Genomic DNA, 23,654 nt, shown 5'->3' on the forward strand with positions numbered 1-23,654 from the left:
TAAATTAAATAAACGTCAACATATGTTTAACATCTCCAAATGATGATAAAATTTACATTTAATATATCGGATTACCGACATTCTTCTGCAACATAAAAACTAATCACTCTTCACCATTAAATGTGACAATGTATATATTTGTTTCATATCTGGTATATTCAATATTTTTAACATCTGCCTTTGCACCTTACTGAGATTCGAAAAAGACAATTATGGTATTTTCAGATATATAATTTTATTCATACCCGTGACTACGATGGTACAGCCAGATGTTTTAGACGACTCAATCGACTTCAAGGTGGCTTCTTCGTGTTGAGCATCCGTATCATTCTTGCATGGGCTATAAACACTAACTTCAATTAAGTTCTGATGAAAGACTACTGGTATTTTGCTCAAACAAACGCCAAGACCTAAAACAATAGGTAACAATATGAACTTAAAATTTAAAGTATCAAAAGAATAACAAAAACTTCGAACCTAATCCAAAATTTGAATATCGTTCACTATGCACACAATTAAAAAATCGGTTACAATGAGAAAAAAAATGATATGTCGGATAAATTTAAAAGCATTACATTGAAATGTGATTTTACTAAACAAATACATCATTTTCAAGTCCCTCAAACATGTAATCCTTGAAAATACAATGACCATGTTTCTATTCAGATAAAAAAAATAGGAAAGGAGATCAAATGTGATATATTCAAAAGGGGCGATAAGCTCGATAATTGCAACATGAAATGAAGTACCGTTTATGTTCGCGAAATCAGAGATGCATGCGGTTGATTTATATTCATACATATACTCAGGCTGATGCTGAGGTTTGTAGAAATAAAGACGTTCTATTTTAATATGAGTCATGTATAACTTGTAAGAGGACGAAGTAAGAGATATTTTAAATAATATTGTCTTTTTCAGTTAAATATTAACTAGGATTTATTTTATCTTGTATTTTAGCAAAACATTAAGACGCGAGCATTATGCATTTAATTTTGTTAAAGATAGGAAACTAAAGATCCTAGCTATATATTACATTTGGTATTACACGTAAATTACTGTTAGACTGAAATCAGACTGCAGCTGCAGTAATATTTGTATGTGTTTATATAATGTGTATTTAAAACATTGAAATGAATACCTTCAACATCAGCAAAAACGATGATTATTGAATTAGTTTTTTTCGTCTACTTCGACGTCTTTTAATTCTACACCGCAAAAACATTCTGTGTTTTCAAGGAAAAAGAATAAATCATCCTCTGATGTCCCTGCTGGAAGATTTGTTAATGTTAACTTGTTTGATGTAGCCGATGGAGGCTGTCCTGTAATTAAACTGAATAATTTGATTGGGAAAATCTTCAATCCGAACACTAAACCTCATAACTAAATTAATTATGAAAATTTATTCCTTATCTAATTCCGTGAAGTCTTCCTTACAGAAGACTTTCAATATAATTAAAAGAATGATTTATGAGATGCATTTACTTGTCTGTTTAAGGTTTTTTTACAATAAATAAAAATCATATTCATTTATAGATAAAGACAAATTTAACCTAAATATATTTTAAATAGTTCATCCTGCAATCGCTAATTTGTCTATTTGAGCTACTGATAGCATTATCAGTACTTTTATATGATGAAATACGGTCTCTAATACTTTATTTAAGGGATAACTGTTATATGTTTCCGGTCTATGAAGAAATAACCTCAATCATGTGTTATTTTTAAGTGTGCATCACGTGCATTGAAGTTATTTCATATAGACCGAAAACAATGTAACAGTCAACCCTTTTACTTTAATCTTAGTATCAAAATTTATGGAATAAATCAGCAAAATATGTTTATGATTTCACAGTCACGTTTCAAACTTGGGTTTATCATATAATGGAATTTTTTTTTATCCCATTAGAAAGCGTGTTACTTATGAAATTAAATTACAACAATTTGACTTCGTCTCCTCTTATATCGAAGAGTCACTAACAAGAACCACAAGTTCAAATGCAAATTACACATCGTACAAAAATTGAACTTGTTTTTAAAAATGCTAAACATTGCTGTATAAAGAAAATAACAGAACATTGGCTTGAATCAAATGCGATATACGAATTTGACACGAATGAAAGAAACACCGACAAAAAAAGTTTAGCAGACCCTTGTATTTTACCACAATGCTAATTTAAGCCTCAAATCTTTATCAACATTTTCTTTAAGTTCAGTTATTTCAGGACTGGTAAGTTTCGAAGGACTTTGAACAAACAACATATTGTGAAGAAGGGAAATCAGCTTGACAAATTGGTTGGTTCGGAATAAATCCATGTGGATAGCAACCATATGGAACATGGACAGTGTAAGGCCATTCCAATGATAAAGTTGGTGACTGGAGTGTCTCGTGTGGAGTGTCATCTTTTCCTTGCTGATTTTGAAAGTCCCAAGTTTGATATGATCTTTGTGGTGGTAAAAAGCCCTAGCTGGTCATGCTCTAGTGGACGTATACTACCGTATGGCAAAAGTGGATCTTGTAGACCAATGTACTGTTGATAGCACTCATTGTCAGAGACAGCAGTTCCGTTCCTTTTGCTCACTTAATTTTGTTACTTTGTATGTATTGGTTTGTTTTCTTTTATTTTTTTTTTGTTGTGTGTGTATTTTTTCCATGTCTGGTCTTGGTCCCTGGATTACATTCTTTTGATTTCCGTTTGAATTTTGGTTCTTTTGATTACTCTTACACAGTACCGCATTATTTTTATAGTAGCGCTGAATGGTTAGTATTGCTGAAAACAATGTACTACTATTCCTCTTATAACCCCTGTTATTGCAATCGTGGTGTCGTGTTGGTAACAATTTTACAGGGGTTTTTCAGTGTTTCAAATGAGAAATATTCGGAAAACTTAATAGAAAATACAATAGTAGAAAAGCTAAATATTCATACATGTATTATAAATCACTTGTGCATATATGTCAATCAATTAAAATTGTACAATACTTAAAGAATCAATACCTCAATCAAGTGCGTACCGTTTCCAAATATAGTCATATTTTACCTTGAGCATCGTCCATGCTAGGCCCTTCTCCAACATTGCCATTATTTAGATAATCCATTTTAATTTCTGCTTGTGTAACGTGAAACGAGAGTTTGTCTGAAAAAATGTTCTTATTCTTATGAATTTTGAACAAATTAAGATATCAATTAGTTAAACGTACTGATCACAGATATGTAAATATTTTCAATAAATGAGGGAGCGAAATATTAATAAATAGCAATTCTATATGAAAAGTACACTTAAAAATAAAAATAAATTTGATTGTGTTGAGTAGTTGAGTAGGGAAAACTGCACCAGGTACTTTATGAGTATTTGAAACATTTTAGTAATGTATCTGTTAAGGTTTCTTTCTTTTTATTCTGATTTTTGTTGTGCTAGTTTGGATTCATTTTTATCATAGATAAATCCTGATGTCTCCGGTTTATTGAACCATTATGTATTATTAGAACTAAAGTGTATTATCTCATTTTTTATGATGGAGAACAAGTAATGAACTACAAATGGTTTTAAGTTGTTAATTATCATATGTCACAACCAACAAGAATTTTTCATATCACAAAATTATTCGAACGTATTCTCCCTGGGCATCCTGCTGACGAGACCAATAAAAAACCCTCTCGCTCAAAATATGTACTCCGAATCCGGAGTCGTACCCGATTGCACGTAGAAATGATTATCTAGTACCGGAAACCAAATGTTAAAAAAATAGGTATATAACAGTTTATTGACTTACCGACTTTTATTCCAATATCCCGAAGAGCTTTTGTCACATTCTGCTTTCAGAAATTAAGAAAATAAATGCCCACAATGCAATAGCAAGACATTTGTATAATATGTAAAGGCAAACTCAGCGAAACACAACAAAAACAAATCAGTAGATAAAGCGTATCTTCATTACAAAAATGTAAGGAGCCTGAATCACCAGGATAATACAAAAAGTATTTTATCGTATCATTTGGAAAACAAGTTCATCAAAAAAGTTCTCTTTACTTCCATCACTCTTGCTATATGTAACAGCTGAGTCAAAGAGCGTGTTGACCAACACACATTTATGTTTTCAAAGTCAGAATTTGTCTGTTTTTTGAAAATTTGCAATACTAAAAAGATTGTGAATGGATACAAAATTTTCATAAATCATGTTATTTATTTCGCTAAGTCAATGTTTAGTTTATCTTTGGAAAATAAAATAATAATAATAATAAATAAATAACAAACACCAATGATAAATAAACCCAAACTAAATATGTTAACGGTTCCCCGGAAGAGTAATCAAGGGACCCAAAATTCTAGCGGAAATCAAAAGAATTTAATCCAAGGACACGAAAAACAGATATGCACAACTAAAAACTTCAAATAACCAAAATAATTCATACAAATTTAAAAAAAGTAAATGAGCAACCCGGACTCCACAAAAAAATGGGAGCATGGACCAGGTGCACCGGTAGGGTAAGTGTCGTCTACTTTTCTAGAAAACACCCGCCGAGTTGCTCATAAAAAGGCAAGTCCGGGTAGACGAAAAAGGAAATGAAAGGAAAACTTCTGTAATGGTGACTTCAATCTTGAAGCTACATAACTCTGCTCTAGAAGCTTAATTGTAAGAAGTCTAGCGCGATACAACAAGAGGCTTCCAGGAGCCTCAATCGCTCACCTGTTTAAAGTTTGTCTTTCAAGGGCAATAAATTTAAAAAGGAGGTGTCCATCAATCTTGACCCAAGAAGACTTTGGTAGGACTATGACAAGGATCATTTCATCGATAGAAAGTTTTTTTCTATCTATTATAGTTTTCAAGATATTGGCTGAAAACTGTAAAATTTCACTTTTCAGGAGTAATAACTCTTACAAGGAGTCACCTGACAACTTTGATCCCTGAAGACTTTGAAAGACCTTATAATAAGGGTAATTTCAGCTACAGAAATAATTTTGCTAAACTTATGGTTTTGGAGATATATGTGAAAAAACTACTGTCTGACACCTATGTTCTAGTTTTAGTAACGCAGCCAATTTGATACCCCAAGGAACATTCATACCCAGTTTGGTTCCTATTGGTCACGTAGTGTCAGAGGAGAAGATTTGTGAAAGAAATAACATTAAAAATAGAAAAATAAAGTAGAAAAAAAGGCAATAACTACAACATGGCTTAACAAACTGAAATGAAAATTTGACCACAGATAGATAGATCTCATCATACTGAACACTTGTATCACAGGTCAGAAATTGGCTGAACCTAACGGTTTTTTGAGATATATGTTAAAAACTACTGCCTGACTCCTATGTTCTATTTTTAGTAACGGCGGCCATGTTTTACGACGGATCAAAAATTCCCAAATCGGTTCTATGCACAATACCCCAAGAAACATTCATACCAAGTTTGGTTCCAATTGGTCAAGTAGTGTCAGAGGAGAAGAGATCTGAAAAAAAAATTGTGAACGACGACGGGCGACGACCACGGACGCCAAGTAATGGATATAGCTCACAGGTGAGCTAGAAAGTTTGCGTTATTACGGCAAGCCCTGGCATAACGTATTAAATGTGATCTGAAAACTCCATACTCAGGTACTGAAGGGATATTGCGACAGATGAAAGGTATGTTGACAAAACGGAATGAAAAGTCATCGCATTTGTCGTATAGTTTGGTCACTAGTTTTCCTTTACTATCGATCTCGAAGTGTAGGTCAAGATATAAGGCTAACTTAACAGTGTCTGTAGTATCCTTTATCTCCAGTTATTCGGAGTAGATGCTATGTAACACATCCCCAAAAGTAGGATTGTTTAATGATAATTCGTCATGTATATAGCGGAAACTGATATTAAAGGATCTAGCTAAACGATGTTCCTTCCTCTGGATCAGATCAGCTATAAAGTCAGCCTCATAAGAGTGAAGAAATAGGTCAGCAAGGAGATGGGCACAGTTTGGTCTCATTGGAATGCCGAGCATTTCTTCGGTATATTTGGAAGATGATTTGGAATTAGATATTATGATGAATCGTTCGGTTCAAAACAACATAAAAACAAGTAAGCTCAATAATGCATTTTCAGGGTTTAGTTAAAACACAACAAGGGTATTTTATTATCCACTAAGTGTTTAGTATAAATTGTAAAATTAAAAAGAGAGTCAAACGATTAAAGAAAATATAACGTAACAAAAAAACTTTGTTAATTTTTAATCTAAAATTATCCAATATTCGACATCAAAAAAAGTTTTTGACCCTCTGACGAGGGTGTGTATTTATCACTGATTGAAATAAACAAAGGATGCTCTGATTACCTGGTCACTAAAAACACTATCAGTGTTCAAGAGTTGTTAAATACAATAAAAAAACAGGCAATAGCTAGGTCAACAAATAGCCAAATATTTTAATGGTTGAATAACGTGAAGTTAGATTGATTGGTACAAATTGTCTGGCTACGGTTTCCCTCTAAATAAAACGATTTCTGCAATAGAGTTTGAAGTTTGATAGAAATCAGATAACATTACATAAGAAGCAATAACAAAGTGTTCATTGTGTTAAAGAGTAATCAAGGGAACCAAGATTATTGCAGTAATCAAAGAGTAATCAACGGAACCAAGGTTATAGCAGTAATCAAAAGAATGTAATCCAGGGACAAAGGCCAGACATGGAAAACGGACATGCACAACAAAGAAAATAAAATAACTAAAATCATACATACAACGTAACAAAAGCAAATGAGCAACTCGGACTCCACTAAAACTGGGAGCATGAACCAGGTGCACCGGTAGGATAAACGTCCTCTGCTTTTCTAGAAACACCGGCCGAGTTGCTCATAAAAAGTCAAGTCCGGGGTAGACAAACGAGGAAAGGGAAAAACTATGACCAAAAATAAAGGGAAAATCATTTTTTACACAATAAGGGCTATAAATTCTACGATAAATCCTATCAGACCCATTAATTTATAAAAGCCATTATTTTGGCTAAACCAAACACCTATCAGACTTCAACAATGGTTTGGTTTCGAGAGGTGTTTGGATTACCAAGGTTCAAAATACATTCAAATTGATGTAAAGGGACCTTTAAGGGTATCTGATTTAAATAGATTTTCTGATTATTAAAGGTTCGACTAAAGTTTCAGCATCTACATGTTAACAATTTCCTTCTACCTTTAATAAGCCAAGTGTGGAAATAAACTTTTGCAATGAGCTAACATACCAAATCAACTAAATAAGAACAATCGTACCTAATGAAACAATGCATGAGCAAAAACATGCATTTTTATAAATATTGTATGTGTAGCAATGTGTACCATTTAGTTTCAACTACAATTTATACATAAAGCTGCACATGCCAATGATGATTGCAACAAAAATTTGAATTCCACTGGACATGACAAAATCACTGCAACATGTGTAAAAGACAAAAATAACAATATGAGGACTGACATGACAAAATCACTGCAACGTGTGTAAAAGACAAAGATAACAATATGAGGACTATGGACGCCAACAGATGACATCAGCCCTAAGTTAATTTGAGATAAACATTTGCACTAAACAAATAGAGTAAAATGAATTGAAATAAAGCCATACAAACACACACACATACATAACTGGAATTCAAATAAAAAAGACATTGTTATAAATACTCAATCCATATGGTGAACTTACAAAACTTTCAAAAGAACAAAAATAACTCAATAAATGAATAACATGACAACAGAACCTTTCAGCACATTTGGATTACATTGAATATGCATTAAATGCATAACACTGTAAACACATCAGCTTCTTTAAAAAGAAAATGCACTTCAAATTAAATATGTCAATCAATATTATGGAGTGGTAAATAACAATCAGGCTAAGTTTATATTATTCATTAGCTTGACTGTACAATACATACAATGCCAGAATGCTGAATTGTTATTTTCATAATTGATGCAAGAACATCATATGATTGTACATACATATGTTTGCTTAGGGTATCATTCTTTCCATTTTCATATTTACAATGCATTTATTTCAAATATCATTATTTTATATTTTTCAAAATGTAATAATGTACACAGGATGACGATCATGTAACTTGAAATGTCAAATAATCTTGTACAAATTTGTGTCCATTTCCACTCCATTGCATTATGTTATTATTTGCGCTTAAATGTAATCATATACTCTGGATATGCTTGTGAATCATGAAATATAATAAACATTATTGGATTGTTAGAATCATTTGTAACAGTGTCATACAAGATGTGACTTCCAGCTGCTGAAGGCTTTTGCGGAGGTACTCTCATGTTTCCATTCCCATTACAAAATTCTCCAGTGAGGACTCTACAGAGAAACATTCTCTTAATCCCTAAACTATCTGGTCTTGAGTAAGTATCCTGAATGGAATAAGCTACATTCACAGCAAAATAAACTCCTTTTCCAAAAGCAGTAGCTGAAAATACATTTAATATTCACCAGGTCATGTGCGTCATAAAAATCTTCATAAAAATAATTTTCCTCGAATGACTGATTTTTCTGTTCAATCTCTATCATGTGTAAAGAAATCATACAGATTGGCAGATCAGTAATAAGAATGAAATCCTAACATAAAAAATGAACTTATAGGAAAATATCATCTAAATTAGGTTCAATTATTTCCTCTTGTTATTAAGGATTATTTTACATGATAGATATATGCAGAAAATAAAATGATATTGAGAAAGAGATTGTCACCCAATCTTTTCTATTTAAATATCTTTCCACAATAAAATTCTTCTCTTTTTGGGGTAGGTTTTCTCTCCTAGCACAATTTTATGGAGGCCCATTAGTGCCAGGTGTTCACTTATTTCTAAGTCATTCTAACGACTTTGTATCTTGTTATAATGACTCAGTATTTCATTTAAAGGACTTAGCAAACTCGTTTAAACTACTTAGTAAACTCTTTTAAACGACTTCATATCTCGTTTAAACAACATAGCTAACTTGTTTTAACAACATAGCGAACTTGTTTAAACGAATTGGCATTTCGTTATAACGAAATAGCTAACTCATTTAACTACTTAATATCTCGTTTTAATGAAATAGCTAACAATGCCAGTTATGTCGTTATAACGAGATACTAAGTCGTTAAAACGAGATACAAAGTCATTTAAACAAGATAGCTATGTCACTACATCGAAATACTGTGATGTTTAAACAAGCAAGATACTAAGTTGCTTAAATGAGTTAGCTATGTTGATAAAACGAGATATCAAGTCCTTTAAACAACATGTTAAGTCATTTACAAGAGTTAGCAATGTTGTTTAAACAAGATACAAAGTTATTTAAAGAGTTAGGTATGTCGTTAAAATGAGATACTATGTTGTTTAAACGAGATACTAAGCCATTTAAACAAGTTAGCTATATTGTTAAAACAAGATACTAAGTCGTTTAAACGAGATACTAAGCCGTTTAAATGAGATACGAAGTTGTTACAACTTGTAAGTAGGTAAGTATATTTTTAATTTACAAGTTGCAACCATAATTAAGCTATTTACTAATGTTAACATGGCCATGATTACCAAATTGATTCATGGAAGTTCAAAGTGTATATGTGTAAAGTGGGTTATTTTGGGGAGGAGGGGGTGTAAAATTTTGGGATTTTGAGAAAAAAAAATGTTGGCATTTTTAATTTTAGAGGACGCCTAGTGGTGCAATAAATACCTTAGCCCAAAGTAAATATTTCGTAGGCCTTATATTTTTGTGTGTTCAGACAGATTGCTAGAAAGAACTTAATAAGCACCCTGGAAATTTACCTGATTTGCAGTATAGCAATCAATAGTCTAGCTGAGCTAATCAGGTTTCAAACTTATCTATATGAGTTGACATGGATGTTCAACTGCTAATGCACTACAGAAAATACAATGAATGTATGATTTAATTCTTACCATTTTTTCCACAATAACTTCGATTAAAGCCATATGAACAAATACTATTTTTTGCATCTTCTGAAAATCCATGCCACAATGGTCTTTCATTTTTCATTCCAGGAGGATTAGTATCATCCATTAATTTCTTCTTAGCAATAAACTGCTGGTACAATGTTTTGTTCTGCACCCTTTCTATCTGCAAGTTAAAACAAATAAAAAAAAAAAAAAAAAAAGACATTATTATACTATTCTATAACCATTATATCATGTTTGAGGAGATGGTGTTTTATGACTTATAATGATACAAGCAGATTTTTAACCACTAAAAGTTTTCAATTACATGTAAAGTGTTAAAATTGGACAGTACAACACATTTCACTTCATTTAAAAACCTGAAAATTTAGATTCTTTATATTGAATCATTTTTCGCATGGTTTATTGACAGATGATTTGTCAAGATCAACAGTTCAAGAGTTAAGTAAAAGATGAATCTGGAACTTCATTTGAATAGTTCTTTCATATATTATTTTTTACCATGTTCATACAGAATGAAATTTGATCAATTGAATGATATTGCCCATGTAAAAATCACACATGGAGTGGCCCCTTTTTTGTTGGTTTGACCTCTCTGCGACTGTGCATTGACAGAGTGTGTCAGGAAGCTATATCATTGTAGCTAGACACTTATGAAATTATACTAACTTGAAATGAGATGAGTGCCACTAGCAGAGTAGAACATGCATACACTTCAAGAGAACTTGTGGACATTCTTGGTTTTTTTGTGCGAGTTCAACTGCTAGTGCTTTAGATTTATGTGATGTCTTGTTTTCCATTTTCACTTATTTTCAGTCTCTATACAAAATTGTATTTTATTCTGTTCCCTACATTGTATATGAAGATCGTCTCCGTTTCCCCTTTTCACATTTAGTGCATCTACTTGAATTTCGATGTATATGAATTTGTTATTTCTTTGTCGATATTATACACTTTACTGACTGTAGTAGAGGGTGTTACGCTGTAGTATCACATGAGATGAAGTAGAGGGTGATATATTTACAGAGTGTGATACGATGTCTAACACACTCTACTACACAAATGCTACAGGCAGTATGTGTTATATTATACTGAATACGAGAGTGTGATATATTATGACGTCGGGTGATATATCCTAGAAGAGGGTGATATAGTGTGACATCAGAGGGTGATATATCATGTGATATATTATTGACATTGGGGCGATATATCGATCCACCAATCACTGTTCAATGGGGGCGGGGCAAGTAAAGATGATCAGGGAATTAGACTAAAATAACTCATTACTCAGTACCCAATCAGAATTTAAGATTTTTGTATAAAGTATAATCACATGATTCTTGGTTGTTATAAATGTAATGTTATGTTTTCTACTTTTAGACTTTACTGTTAAAGAAATATATAATTTTTTTTTTTTTTAAATAACAAATTTTAATTCATATTAATTTTAAAAAAGCTTTTGTAAGTGAAATGATAAACCTGAGCAATAATTTTTATTTAAGTATAGGTTAAATTAAATGACTAAATATTTAACAGACTTTCTGTTGAAATGTCTGAATTCTTAAAAAAATGGATACTTAGTCTTTTTACATAACAAAGTCAAAATTAGATGTCGGTTAACCATTTGGTACTGATTAATCAGTTACCTGTCATCCATCATTCAATTGGTTGCCCTGATGGATTCCAGGACTTTATGTCGTGGATAAGAAGCCTAAGCAGAGAATGATAATCATGAAATTTTAGCTGATTTTACCTTAAGAAAGTCCACCTTTGCTCCACCTATAGTAGATTGAAATTTACTTGTAACATCAGTAAATTCATTATCAGTAGGTTTTAATTCAACAATTTTGAGGTTTTCAGCTTCATCCATTGAGTCCCATGTTACAGGAGGTACAAATGTTTGATCTATAACCAAAAAAAATTTGGTAAAAAGACATGCATTTGTTAATTTCAATGTTTATGTTTCATCAAAAATTTCACTAGTATGTAATAAGTTTTTACATCCATTGATTTCATTATCAGTTTTCAACAAAATTTGAAATCTTGTTACAAATAAGATTTTGTAGATTGACAAAACCACAAAAACAAAAGGCTCCCAGGAGCCTTAATTGCTCACCTGGTTGAATTTTCCCTTTCAAAGGCAATACTAAGTTTAACAAGAAGATGTCCAACAATTTTGACTCAAGAAGACTATGGGAAGACTTTTCATAAGGTTCATTTCAGCAATTGAAAGTTTCTTTCTATCTATCATAGTTTTCAAGATACTGAACTTTTATCCCTGAAGATTTTTGTAGGTATAATCAGGATCATTTCAGCTATAGAAAGAATTTGGCCAATCCTAACAGTTTTTGAAATAATTGCAAAAAAAACTACTGTCTGACCCCTATGTTCTATTTTTAGTAATGGCAGCCATGATTTTAAACATATAAAAAATCCCCATATCAGTTCTATGCAGGATACCGCAATGAACAATCATGCTAAGTTTTGTTCCAATTGGTCAAATAATGTCAGAGAAGAAGAGTTTTGAAAAACTGTTAACAACAGATGATGACCATGGACGACAAGTGATGGCAATTGCTCACATGGCCTTTGGCAAGGTGAGCTAGCAGAACCCCCTAAAAAATAATTTGTCCACCAATACATGTTTATAAATTTGCATTTAGTTATGAAAACTTTAACTTGTTACTTGCGCTAGTTAGGAAGCTGTAAAACTCCCCTGTTAAACATATATATATAAAAAAAAAACCTGTCATTCTTCATCTTAACATTTGCATGTCCTCATCATTTTTACAAAGGGTATAATCATATTGCTACAGTCAATAAACTTCATTTCTCCTGAATAAAATTGCCAACATGTTTACAAATAAAAAAATAATACTTCTATCCATTTAAGATACAAACCAACAAGTTTGGATTTCCTGAGTACTTTAACTTTATCTGTTGGATCATCAGCAGGGAATTCAACATAGTCGTCTAGATCTATGATATATTCAAAGCCATCTGCATCATTGAAAGACACATTTTTCTTTTGATCTTTCACAGCTGATTCCAAGATTAAATTAACATCACTAGGATACTCTACAAAATAGGAGAGAGAATATACATGCAATTGTACTCAAAAGATTCAATAGATATAGCCAGAAAAGTAGTTGGATGGATTCAATATTGATAAAAAAGACTGATAATATGTCTAAATTGAATAAACCATTAGATATTGGTCTAAAAAGTAAAAAGACTTTGTCTAAGCAAAGCATTTATGTTCAACACTGTTCACTTGGACGATTGTGGACACAATATTAGTTTTTAGCATATTTAACTATAGTAACCTACAATTTTTTTTTTGATATCACAACTGGTTTGGACACATTACTGCACAAAATTTGAATTTCAATTAAAGATACAAAACATATAATACTCTGCTTTAAGGAGGTAGACCTAGGGTATGGGACCAATCAGAACATCTCAGCCTTTCCAGTTACACAACAGAAAAACCTCCGAGGCACTAGGTGGATGGATCTGTCCAGATTTTGACCGATCCGATTCTAAAACTATAGTTAATCTGGATGAATTTTTTACCATTACTTTTTTTTTCTTAGCTCCTAACTTTGTTTCAAAATTCTTGGAAGATTTGTTCTTCATTTCTAGTGTATTAAACTAAAAATTTTTGTCACCTGGTGAATAGAACTACTTTGATTCGCATTTGACTGCAATTTTTTCAATAAGAAATTCTCCATTCTGCATCCGAGGTTATTTTTTAGGGTAGCAGAAATGGCCAAGTAGTTCTGACTGGGTATGGGAAATAACTCTTAAAAATCAGCGATAAATTTGTATTATATTTAATTTCACCAAAGCATATCAAGCTTCCATTTGAAACGGAATGAAATCATTCCAAGTTACTTAAATGCTTACATAACTGCATAAGATTGATGTAAAATGCTGAATACAAACATTCCAATGATTTGAAAGAATTGTGTCCCTTACCCTAGATCTACCTCCTTAAACATGTTCATTAGAAGCTTTTGCGACTGAAGGCGGAAATTTCCCTAAGAAATCTAATATAAGAATCAAAATTGGACCAATAGTTTTTCAAAAGTTTGAAATTCGTTTTTTTTTTTTTTTTTTTTTTTTTGAAGGGAGGTTGCACATTATTATTTCATGAAAACAATAATAGACTACCAAAATTTAATTGAAGAAAACAGCAGGAATTCATTTATAAATCTTATGACTAAAATTTCGAAATTTTACCCCAAAAAATAGTTTTTTTTTACAAAAGGTCCAATTTTGAACCCTTTCACAAAGATAAGTACATTCTGTAAACAAAATTAAAAACAGAATTTCAAAAGGAGCATTGGCAAAGGAATCAACCATAAACAATATTGTAACATTTTCCCCCTTACTTTAAATGGAGTGGGGCCAATATCAGCAAATACTGTAGGGCCTCCTGTCATGTCCCTAGGAACAATAATGAAATTTCCGAAAGATTTGATTAATTCTACTCAAGTTATTGTAAATAAATGAAAATTAATGGATCCCAATGAAAACAACAACTACAGAATGATTCCATTACACATCAGCAAAATTTGTTGAAGTCATATTAGTGTAGCATGATGTATAAACTATGGCAAGTACGGTGCAATTAACAAATTAAGTATTACAATATATGATATCATATACTGCAAAATTTGGCTTAGTTCAACAGCTAAACATTCACATCAAATATTTGTCAAATTTAACAATAATACATGAAAAAATGTGAGCAATGCTCACTTACTTGGTACCCCCACTCCCCCATTTATTAACTTGCCCCTTTTGACCTCCATATTGATTTGGATCCAAATATAAAATAGAAGTTGCACAATGGGAACATGTAATAAAGATTCTGTGAAAGTGTCAGTAAATTCCATTTAGTGGTGTAGTAGGTGTAATAGACAAGAGATTGGTCCCTTTTCCCCATATGCACAAATGCCAAAGTCCATGAATGAATGAAGGATGGAGGGACCCCTGTCAATATACATCCCATTGCAAGTGAGGCGTGTAAAAACGTGTACATCTTCAATTAGTGCTATAAATAAAAAATATGCAAAATTTGAATTAAATTGATACAGATTACACAAAGTACGTAACTCAGAGTGAGACGGACAAGTGGATAGACCAATTTATAACATAAATTTTAAAGACAAGACTTTAAAACACTCACCTACAAGTTTGTCATTTCCTTTATCATCCTTATCCATGTAATACCACTGGACTATATCAGTAACAAGTTTTGCCCTCTGTCTCATCTGCTTCTCACGTTCTACATCACTGATAATTTCATTGACTAATCCTACAGCATCTGACACATAATGTTTCATACCTTTTACTCTGATTTCACCTACATTAGTGTCAACTTGGAACTCTACTCTACCACCCTCATTCAACTTCTTCTGAACGTCTTTCAACTAGAAAGTCAAAACTAGCTCATTAACTTGTTAAATAATAAAAGGTATAGCACATAAACGTTCATTTTCTGACTTTTTTTTCTCCTTGTAAGATTTGGACATTGTTGGTTATTCAAACCCTGTACATTTAGATCCAGACATCAAATATGTTCAAATACACTGTGCATTACACATCTGCCTTAACTTGACAATTTCCAATGTATTATCTTGGTTATTTTATGTTCTTTGTTGTGTATGTCTGATTTCAATGTCTGGTCTTTGTCCCAGGATTAAATTCTTTTGATTTCTGCTACCAATCTTGGTTCCCTTGATTACACCTTCAGTCATAAACAGGGTTAATGGTTAACATTGGAATCAGCTATACTTTAATACTATTTCCATAGTTTTGGTTAGGTGAACTTCTGGATTTAGATTTGTAGTTGATTCTAATGCTGCTATAGAGAACAACTGTGTACAGTATATTGAAATTCGCAAAAAAAATGATTAGTATATTGGTATACATGCAGTGAGGTTTTAGTGCGCTAGTAAGGCTTGTTAATGTGTGTTCTTTTTTGTTTTGCTGCATGACTTATGCCTCATCTCCTTAAATTTTGTTGTAACTGGAAATGTTCTGCAAATGTCCCTTGTTTGAACCATGATATATCTTCTTATTTTTCCAATATTATAATGTACCTGGTCAACATTAAACTCCTTTATAATCTTTGCACCCACAGTCTTCTCAATGAATACATCATCAACCATTTTATCCAGCAATACAATAGCCTGATCAGCAGCTTGTTTATCAGACGCATAAATAGTAAAATCTACCCTGAATGAGGGTTTCTTGTCTACTGGTACCTGAGCTTTGCTTAAAGAACGGTTCTTCCTTGATGCCTTAACAGACTTTCCATCTAAAAGTAAAAAAAAAGGTAACTGTTTCACTCTAACACAAGAATTACTCATTTGCTACTATATTCTAAAGACTAAATACTGTGAAAGTACTTTTATTCGTGGATACCAATTTTGGTGGATTGGGGAAGAAACACATGTTTGTGGATTCTTGATTTCATGGTTTTTAGGTTTTTAGTATATACGTCAATAGAAATTTTCTTTTCGTTAGTAACCAAACTTCGCTGTTTGGCCTACCCACGAAAACCACGAAAAATTGGTACCCCACGAACAACCAAAATCTAAATGTTCCTTCAATGTTTATAAATAATTATTTCAAAACTAGATGTGTCGTCATAACACAAACGCCAATGTCTGCTGTAAATTCAAATGAAGGTAATCCATTAAACAGAGCATTGAAGATTTTTTAGAAGTTATAGAAGTTATAATCAACAAACCGCAACAGAACTCGTGCACAAAAAATGTTACAGATCAATATAAACCTGCATATTATAAGTTCAACATTTCAAGGCATTTAAAACAAAGTTCTGGGAAACAAAAATAAACAGGTTCTTTTTAAGTTCATGGGGCATTTCTGCATGTTGTCTGAATATAGCTGAAATATTGCTGCTCGGACGTTAAACTCCAACAAACAAACAAACAAACATTTCTGCATGAAAAATCAACGAATTGTAACAAAACTCAAACTTTATCTGTAGCTCAATATACAACTGCATTCAAGAAATCAAAGTCCTGAAAACTAGTTGTTGTCAAAATGACAAACAAGGTTAAAATTATATTCCCTGATCATTTTGCTGCAGGGGTGTAAAACTACAAGGTTTTTGACCATTTTATTATCATGAATATGCACCTTCAGTTTGGACAATATTATCTTTGCCAAACAAAAAGGAATCTTACTTTTGGAATTTAATCAGAAGACAATTCTTTAGTTCAGATTAATTGTAGGACCATGTGACAAGGTGAAAACGACAATATAGAAGGCAAAGTTGATTATTTGCTACGAAAAAAGTTACAGAATGAGCCATTTTACAGTCACTACATGTTGTATTTTTTTTTCTTTTAAAGGTAATTTGCCAACATGATCAATTAAGTTCTTCGTTCCAAATAGTGGAAGTACCAAAATTATATAGCAGGGAAATTGATTTAGCATCGTTTTAACATATATAATGTAAAGTTAAAGGTCTCAAACCAACATTAAACAAAAGTTCTATAAAAAACCTTAACAAAACAAAACCTACTAGTCTTAACAAAAAAGTGTTTTTATTATACACTTAAGGCAACTTTAAAATTAAAACAATATCTCTCATTATTTTAGTAACTTTTTAACATTATTTAAGTACTAAGCTTATATATATAAATAATCTGAACTTTAACAATCAAGAATAGAAAAACCGTCCACATACAGTTCCTTAACAGATCTGCGCAACGATTTTGATCGATAACCAATGACCGGTAACCAATCTGATTGCAGTTTTGCTATGTAAAATGATGGATAATCGGTTCATGTAAATTTAGGAATTTCCACTGGAACAAATCCAATATACTACCATATTGAATTTACCTTAAATCTAAGAAATTAAATCCACATACATATTGTATTTTATTAAAAATAAACCAAATGTGGAATAAAAAAAATAAATGATGACTAAATCTATTATGTAATAATGTAAATATATGGAAAAATTTACAAAAGAAACAATGGATCTGTAAAATACATTGACCGGTCTGTGGTCATGTGATTTGATCACCAGTTGAATGGATCAGTTTGAAGGATCGATGTCCGATCGGTGATTGATGACCGATCACAATTTTAGTTGTGGATTGGTTCAGGTACTGTACCTAACAGCAAATGTATATACATATAATTAAAACCTTACCTGTTGCCCCACTAAGACCAGCAGCCCATCCTAAAAATTGTTGAAAATAACTTTTCTCCATTTTGGTACAATCCTGAATTGCCCCTACAAAATTCTTTAACATATCGTTCTGAAATATAACTACATGGACTTCTTTTAAGTTGCCTGTTTTGTTCTTGTTAAATTTCTCAACCTCTTTGAACATTTCCTCAGCTGACCGTTTAACTGGAATATTGGCAGCTGCTGATGTTCCTAAAAAAATTGATTACAAAAGAAAGTTGAACTATAAACCAATATGTATGATCACAAATGACGATTTAAAATTCTGTACGTATAAAAGGGTTTCAATCTCCAGAATGGTAGTTAGGTAATGCCAATTAGACTTGACCTGAACAGATATCAAACTATATCTTAAAGCCAGTAAAACAGAAAACAATAGTTAAGGTATTACCTTCACTGAATGACCTTTATCTGACCTTATGTACTGTTGTAGGTAGTTAACAATTGAGAAACAGATTTAAACCTTAAGTGGCAGTCCCTGTAAGAATCAGGCAACAGGTGAAACATGGTATGGAAAAAACCCATCATTTTGATAGTGTAATTTGACTATTTGCACCATCAGAATCAAGGAAAACAGACAAGATTTTCCATATCATGCTGGATCACTGAGGTGCAATTTCACTAAAATGCATTAAAAATGAACATTTCAAGGGCAGATAACTCTGCCAAAAACCTCATATTTCTAAGATTCTATTGAAAAATATTTGAGCAAAGACAGTGATACTGAGATCAAATACTGATCTTTTCAAATAGAGAAAGCATCCTTGAGTGATATTTTATTGTCATATCAGTGGGGTTTTGACATGCATGTTTCTGATTTTTCATTTTGCCTGATTCTTACAAAAGTCAACACTTAAAAGATTCAAATATGTGTATCTGTGGCACACTAAAAATATAAATCTTTTTGTAGATTGATTGTCCAGTTACAAATTTTTAGTTACAGTGGATATATCACAGAAGAGGTAACAACTTGCCTGGGCTAAAGAACACTGACAGCCCTAAACACTAGTCCTAAGGAAAAGAAGACATCACACAACAAAACTAAAGCACTAGCAATATTAATTGTTAAAATAAAATGCTTCACAGGGTGGAGCTTGATACAACCCCAAAAGTTGAATCCTGAATCAGTGCTCCAGCTAGAAATTGAAAGGGGCAGGGTGCTGTTGAGCAGAGGGGCACCTTTGTAGTCAGAGAAGGGCACTTTTTTTTGGTTCGCATGTTTACCATGTCAAGTTGATTGTTTCATTTTCTATGTATGCAATTTTCTTTGTTTCTTTGTTTGTTTTTTTTATCTGAATTCTTCTTTCTGACAACTAGCTGCTGAACCCCACATCTTATGGTTTATATGAAAATTTTTTGATAGTTACTATATGCAAATATCAAAAAATTGTCATATTTACAATAAGAGCTACAGTTCTACAGCTATGACATTATGTTTTTTATTATTCGTCCACATTTTTGTAACTGTATATATGGTAGCAATAAAGATGTAAACATGTTTTGATTATTTATTACAATATGAAAACTATATCAAATAAAACATTTATATAATTTCCAAATTCATAGCATCACACACTACATTCATACTTCACATTCATTGCTTACAGGCTCAAAAAACACATATACACATTCACCCATACAAACAGCAGTTCATGAAAGTTACCAATATTGCTTACAACAAAATCTATCTCACATTCTTCAGAGAACAAACTTCTGAAACACTCACACACTTTCACAATACAAACTGCAGAAATGTACTACCTCTCAAATACACACCAAAATATACAAAAAAAGTACAAAAATAAGTTAAGGCTATTACATGTTTTTGATAACAACAATAAATTCATTACATCTATCTATGAAAATTTGAATGTAGCACACAAGAAAATGTTCATTTGAATAAATGTTTTAGTACAATGAGTTGATTCTTCTGTCTCTAACTGTGAAACTCTGGTGACTGTTGGCTGAATGATGTCTGCAAACATAGTCTTATCACAGTTCAGTTTGATATTCAGGAGATGGTTTAGAGTGCTGGTCTTTAGACTATTTCTGTGGCTGGTCATGATGAGTTTGACTTGAGAGAATACCCTTTCTACTTCTGCTGTAGAGGAAGAGTGGTGGCAATCAGTCTATAAACCAACGGGTAGATGTCCTTCAACCCTGTGGTTGGGTTATGCAGTAGTAGTTGAGTCAGTGACTTGTCTTGTAGGTTCATGGCATTGGGTAGCTGTATGAAGTCTTGCCATTGGGTCTACAGTTCTTCTGCGTCCACTGAAAAGTGGTCTGCAAGGCTGAACATCTCACTGAACCCATTAAGTGATAGAAGGTCTTCTGGTATACCACTAAGATCCAGGACTGAAAGCTGGTCAATGATGTCTGTGTCAACAAACCAGTCTTGGATATTGGTAATCAGTTTGGTGAGGAATGGTTCTTTGACTTTTGTGTTGAAGTCAGAACTTGGAGTAGTTGTCAATTGTAGATCAGATGACATCTGGGAGTATTTCAGCTGCCAGGGTCCATCTTGGGTTTGTCTGGTTTCTAACATTGTGATGGTTTTGTCTATTGTTGATTTTATCATGCTGAGGTTAACATCTCTATGTTGGAAGACCAGTGATAAAGTGGATATGTGTGGTAGTGTATCTGCCAGCAACAAGAGTGATCTAAGTGTAGTTGGGTCTTTAAGACTCTTCAGGATACCATTACCAACTGGGTCACTGCTCATACCTGATGTCTCTAGGTCAAATCGGCTTCCAATCTCCGAATGAATACACGTTATTCGTCTATCTTGTAATTAATTTTGTTTGCACCATGTTCGAAACTTTTTCATAAATATTTAATCCAATAAATAATAACTAAATCTTTTAAAATCTCACGAGCAGCGAGTTTTTATAAGTTATTTTAAGAAATCTATTTTTAGTCATGTCATAGGTCACGATAAAATCATGTTTGCTGCCGTACTGGTTCATACAAGCAATCAAATTTTTAAAATTATGTATTTTTTAAAACTTCTGTTCAACAATTTAATGTCATCAGTACATGTATGTCATAACATAAATATTCTATTTGAAAAAAAAAAATAAAATGACTTGAGTTGAGTCTGTGTTGAAGAACGATCTGATAGAGGCGTTCGTCTTTGCAACTTTCTGCTTGTCGCTGGCAAGTTGAGCTAAACATCGTTTCTGCGAAGGTATAGTGGTTTATGAATAACTAAAAATTGACTCAAAATGCATGTTATATACATTTATCAGCTGTGAAATTGAGTAGTCTTGTTGAGATCAATCATACCGCCCAAGCGGTGGGCATGCTCTGAGGTTTTCATTACCGACTTCAAACTAATTATGTAAATCCATTACACAAAACAAAGGGTAAATTGTAACTGATATCTGGTAATTAACACCTTTGAAGTTTAATCTACACTAATTGATTTTAATGACATGATTGTATTCTCCAGGTAAACTTCAGGTACGTGTCATGACTGTAGCTGTAATATTTATGACAGGAAAACGATCGATCATGCAAAAAACCACCTGTTCAGAACTTACCATTGCAAAAAAAAAGGCACAAGGGCGTATCAGAAAAGTCGTAAGGGCAGAAGGGCGCATGTAAGGGCACCAAGGGTGTGGTGCCCTTCTATTTCGGGCTATTATTCAGAATAGCCAGGGCAAGTATGGACACACTATTCAAACTTAACACAGATTTGAATTTTGATAACAATTAAATATTTGACATAAGATAAATATTTGACCAGAATTAAAGTGGTCATTTTTTACCCTTATTCCTACATGGTTCCAGTCAAAACCCCAAATCAATCCTAACCTTCCTTTAGGGATATGGCCTTTCTGGCTCCTTATTCTTACTTAGCTCTACTCACAACCTAACATAATATTTCCAGTTTTCGTTTAGTCCTATGGCACCTTGTAGTAAAATTTATATGAAATCCATTCACTTTTACTCAATTTATTGTCCAAATATAAGGAAAATGCTTGTTTTAAGCCCCTTTTTGGTCCCTAATTCAAAAAGGTTTAATTAAGTCTTCACCCTCAAAGCCAACCTCAGTCTTCTTTTGGTGGTATGGTACCTTGTATTAAAATTTTAAGATAATAAATTCACTTCTAGTAAAGTTATTGTCTAGACATCAGGTTTGTTTCAGTTCTCCCCAAAGTTTGAATTCCAGACCATTATGGTTCAGAATATTGTGAGACAATATCGTAGACATTCCTATGATATAACTGGAGTTATATAGTCAGATTCTATGAAATACTTGTTTTTGATCCCTTTTGATTCAAAAATGGTTGGGACACAAGCCTCACAAGTCAATACAACCTTACTTTTGAGGTTTTGAACCATGTCATAACATTCCATAAAGATCATCCAACCAATATGCAAGTGTCTGCAGGCCGCAATGGCAACAGAGCTATATCATTATACTACCTCCAGAAAGGTAAGCATGTCATGCTCAGCCAAGGGCACAAGTAACAGTGCAAGTGAGTAAATTCTAGTAGATAACAACCTCTTACTTAAAGAATGAAAGAATGATTTGCCTTCTAAATGTTGGATTGCCTAAAGAAAATTACCTAAAGCAGGGAATGCAACAGAAGGTATCTTTAATTCTTCAGCTTTATCTAGGACCAGTTTAACTTTATCCTTGACTTTATTGGCATCAGCTCCCTCCATATTGATATGGAAGACAGTCTTACACAATAGTCCAGTCTTATGTGTGGTCACTGCTATACCATTCTTCTTAATTTCTGCCTCTAGGAAAACACAGATAAATATATTATAAACATCTTATCCATGCATGCCAACCTTAAAATATGCTGAGGTGGGTCATTACCGTATGTAAAGAAAAAATAAGTGAATAATGATGCTTGACATGGCTGTCTCTAACAAAATTATGCATTCTACACATTACATTTACATTGTCATATTGCTCAACAAATTGTGTTGATCTCCATCTCTACCTTACACTTGCACAAACACAGACACACACATACATGGTAATGTCAACTTTAATTCTTGTTTTTCTTGTCTCTGGTTTATGTTTCAATCCTATATCATAAAGAAAAAGGGTCCACCTACTTTCTTTTGATAGTTGTGCTTCCAGCTCTTTCCCACCTTTTCTTTGTATAGCTCTGGCAACTGCTCCTGGATGGTAAAATAAAGATTAGGTCACCACATGTTTTTTTTTTTTTTATTATTATTATTATTATTTTTCACACTGTATTTTGCCAGTTAAAATCTGCCATGCAAATTTTTTTTAAAGAAGTTAAGTATGTAAGGATTCAATTTGCACTAAAATGACATGCCAGTATGAGTCTTCAAAATAAGGTACTACAAGGAAACTGCAAATTAAAAAACAACAAGTTACATTACTTAGAGAAGTAATGCTCTATGCACGAAACAAATTCAACCATCTTTTGAAAGCTTAACCCTTCTGCCTAATGTGCATTATACTTAGAAAACATGCCTCCTTTCAAAGACTAAGGCAG

General features: G+C 32.6%; 1 protein-coding gene and 1 long non-coding RNA gene across 4 annotated transcripts in view; both read right to left on the minus strand.

The window, feature by feature from the left end:
* Window positions 1–245: 245 nt before the first annotated feature.
* LOC148613760 (uncharacterized) lies at window positions 246–6,061 on the minus strand. Its single transcript, XR_015923440.1, has 3 exons — window positions 3,039–6,061; window positions 1,139–1,319; window positions 246–410 (listed from the first exon to the last, which is right to left on the minus strand). It is a non-coding gene; the product is annotated as an uncharacterized LOC148613760 (long non-coding RNA).
* Window positions 6,062–6,186: 125 nt separating this feature from the next.
* The window catches only part of LOC148613761 (protein mono-ADP-ribosyltransferase PARP14-like), a 57,808-nt gene continuing 40,340 nt past the window's right edge, over window positions 6,187–23,654 (minus strand). For all 3 annotated transcript variants that reach the window (XM_088587334.1, XM_088587335.1, XM_088587333.1), the window contains 9 exons: window positions 23,245–23,310; window positions 22,740–22,919; window positions 18,127–18,357; window positions 16,034–16,251; window positions 15,118–15,361; window positions 12,822–12,998; window positions 11,674–11,825; window positions 9,906–10,083; window positions 6,187–8,431 (listed from right to left, as the gene is read on the minus strand). In XM_088587334.1, the coding sequence (XP_088443460.1) occupies window positions 8,136–8,431; window positions 9,906–10,083; window positions 11,674–11,825; window positions 12,822–12,998; window positions 15,118–15,361; window positions 16,034–16,251; window positions 18,127–18,357; window positions 22,740–22,919; window positions 23,245–23,310 (1,742 nt within the window). In that variant the 3' untranslated portion in view covers window positions 6,187–8,135. The remainder of the gene's footprint in view (window positions 8,432–9,905; window positions 10,084–11,673; window positions 11,826–12,821; window positions 12,999–15,117; window positions 15,362–16,033; window positions 16,252–18,126; window positions 18,358–22,739; window positions 22,920–23,244; window positions 23,311–23,654) is intronic.

Source organism: Perna viridis, chromosome 6 (assembly GCF_037379345.1).
Source record: "Perna viridis isolate PV_CMFRI_1.1 ecotype Kerala chromosome 6, ASM3737934v1, whole genome shotgun sequence".
In the NCBI taxonomy this organism is placed as follows: domain Eukaryota; kingdom Metazoa; phylum Mollusca; class Bivalvia; order Mytilida; family Mytilidae; genus Perna; species Perna viridis.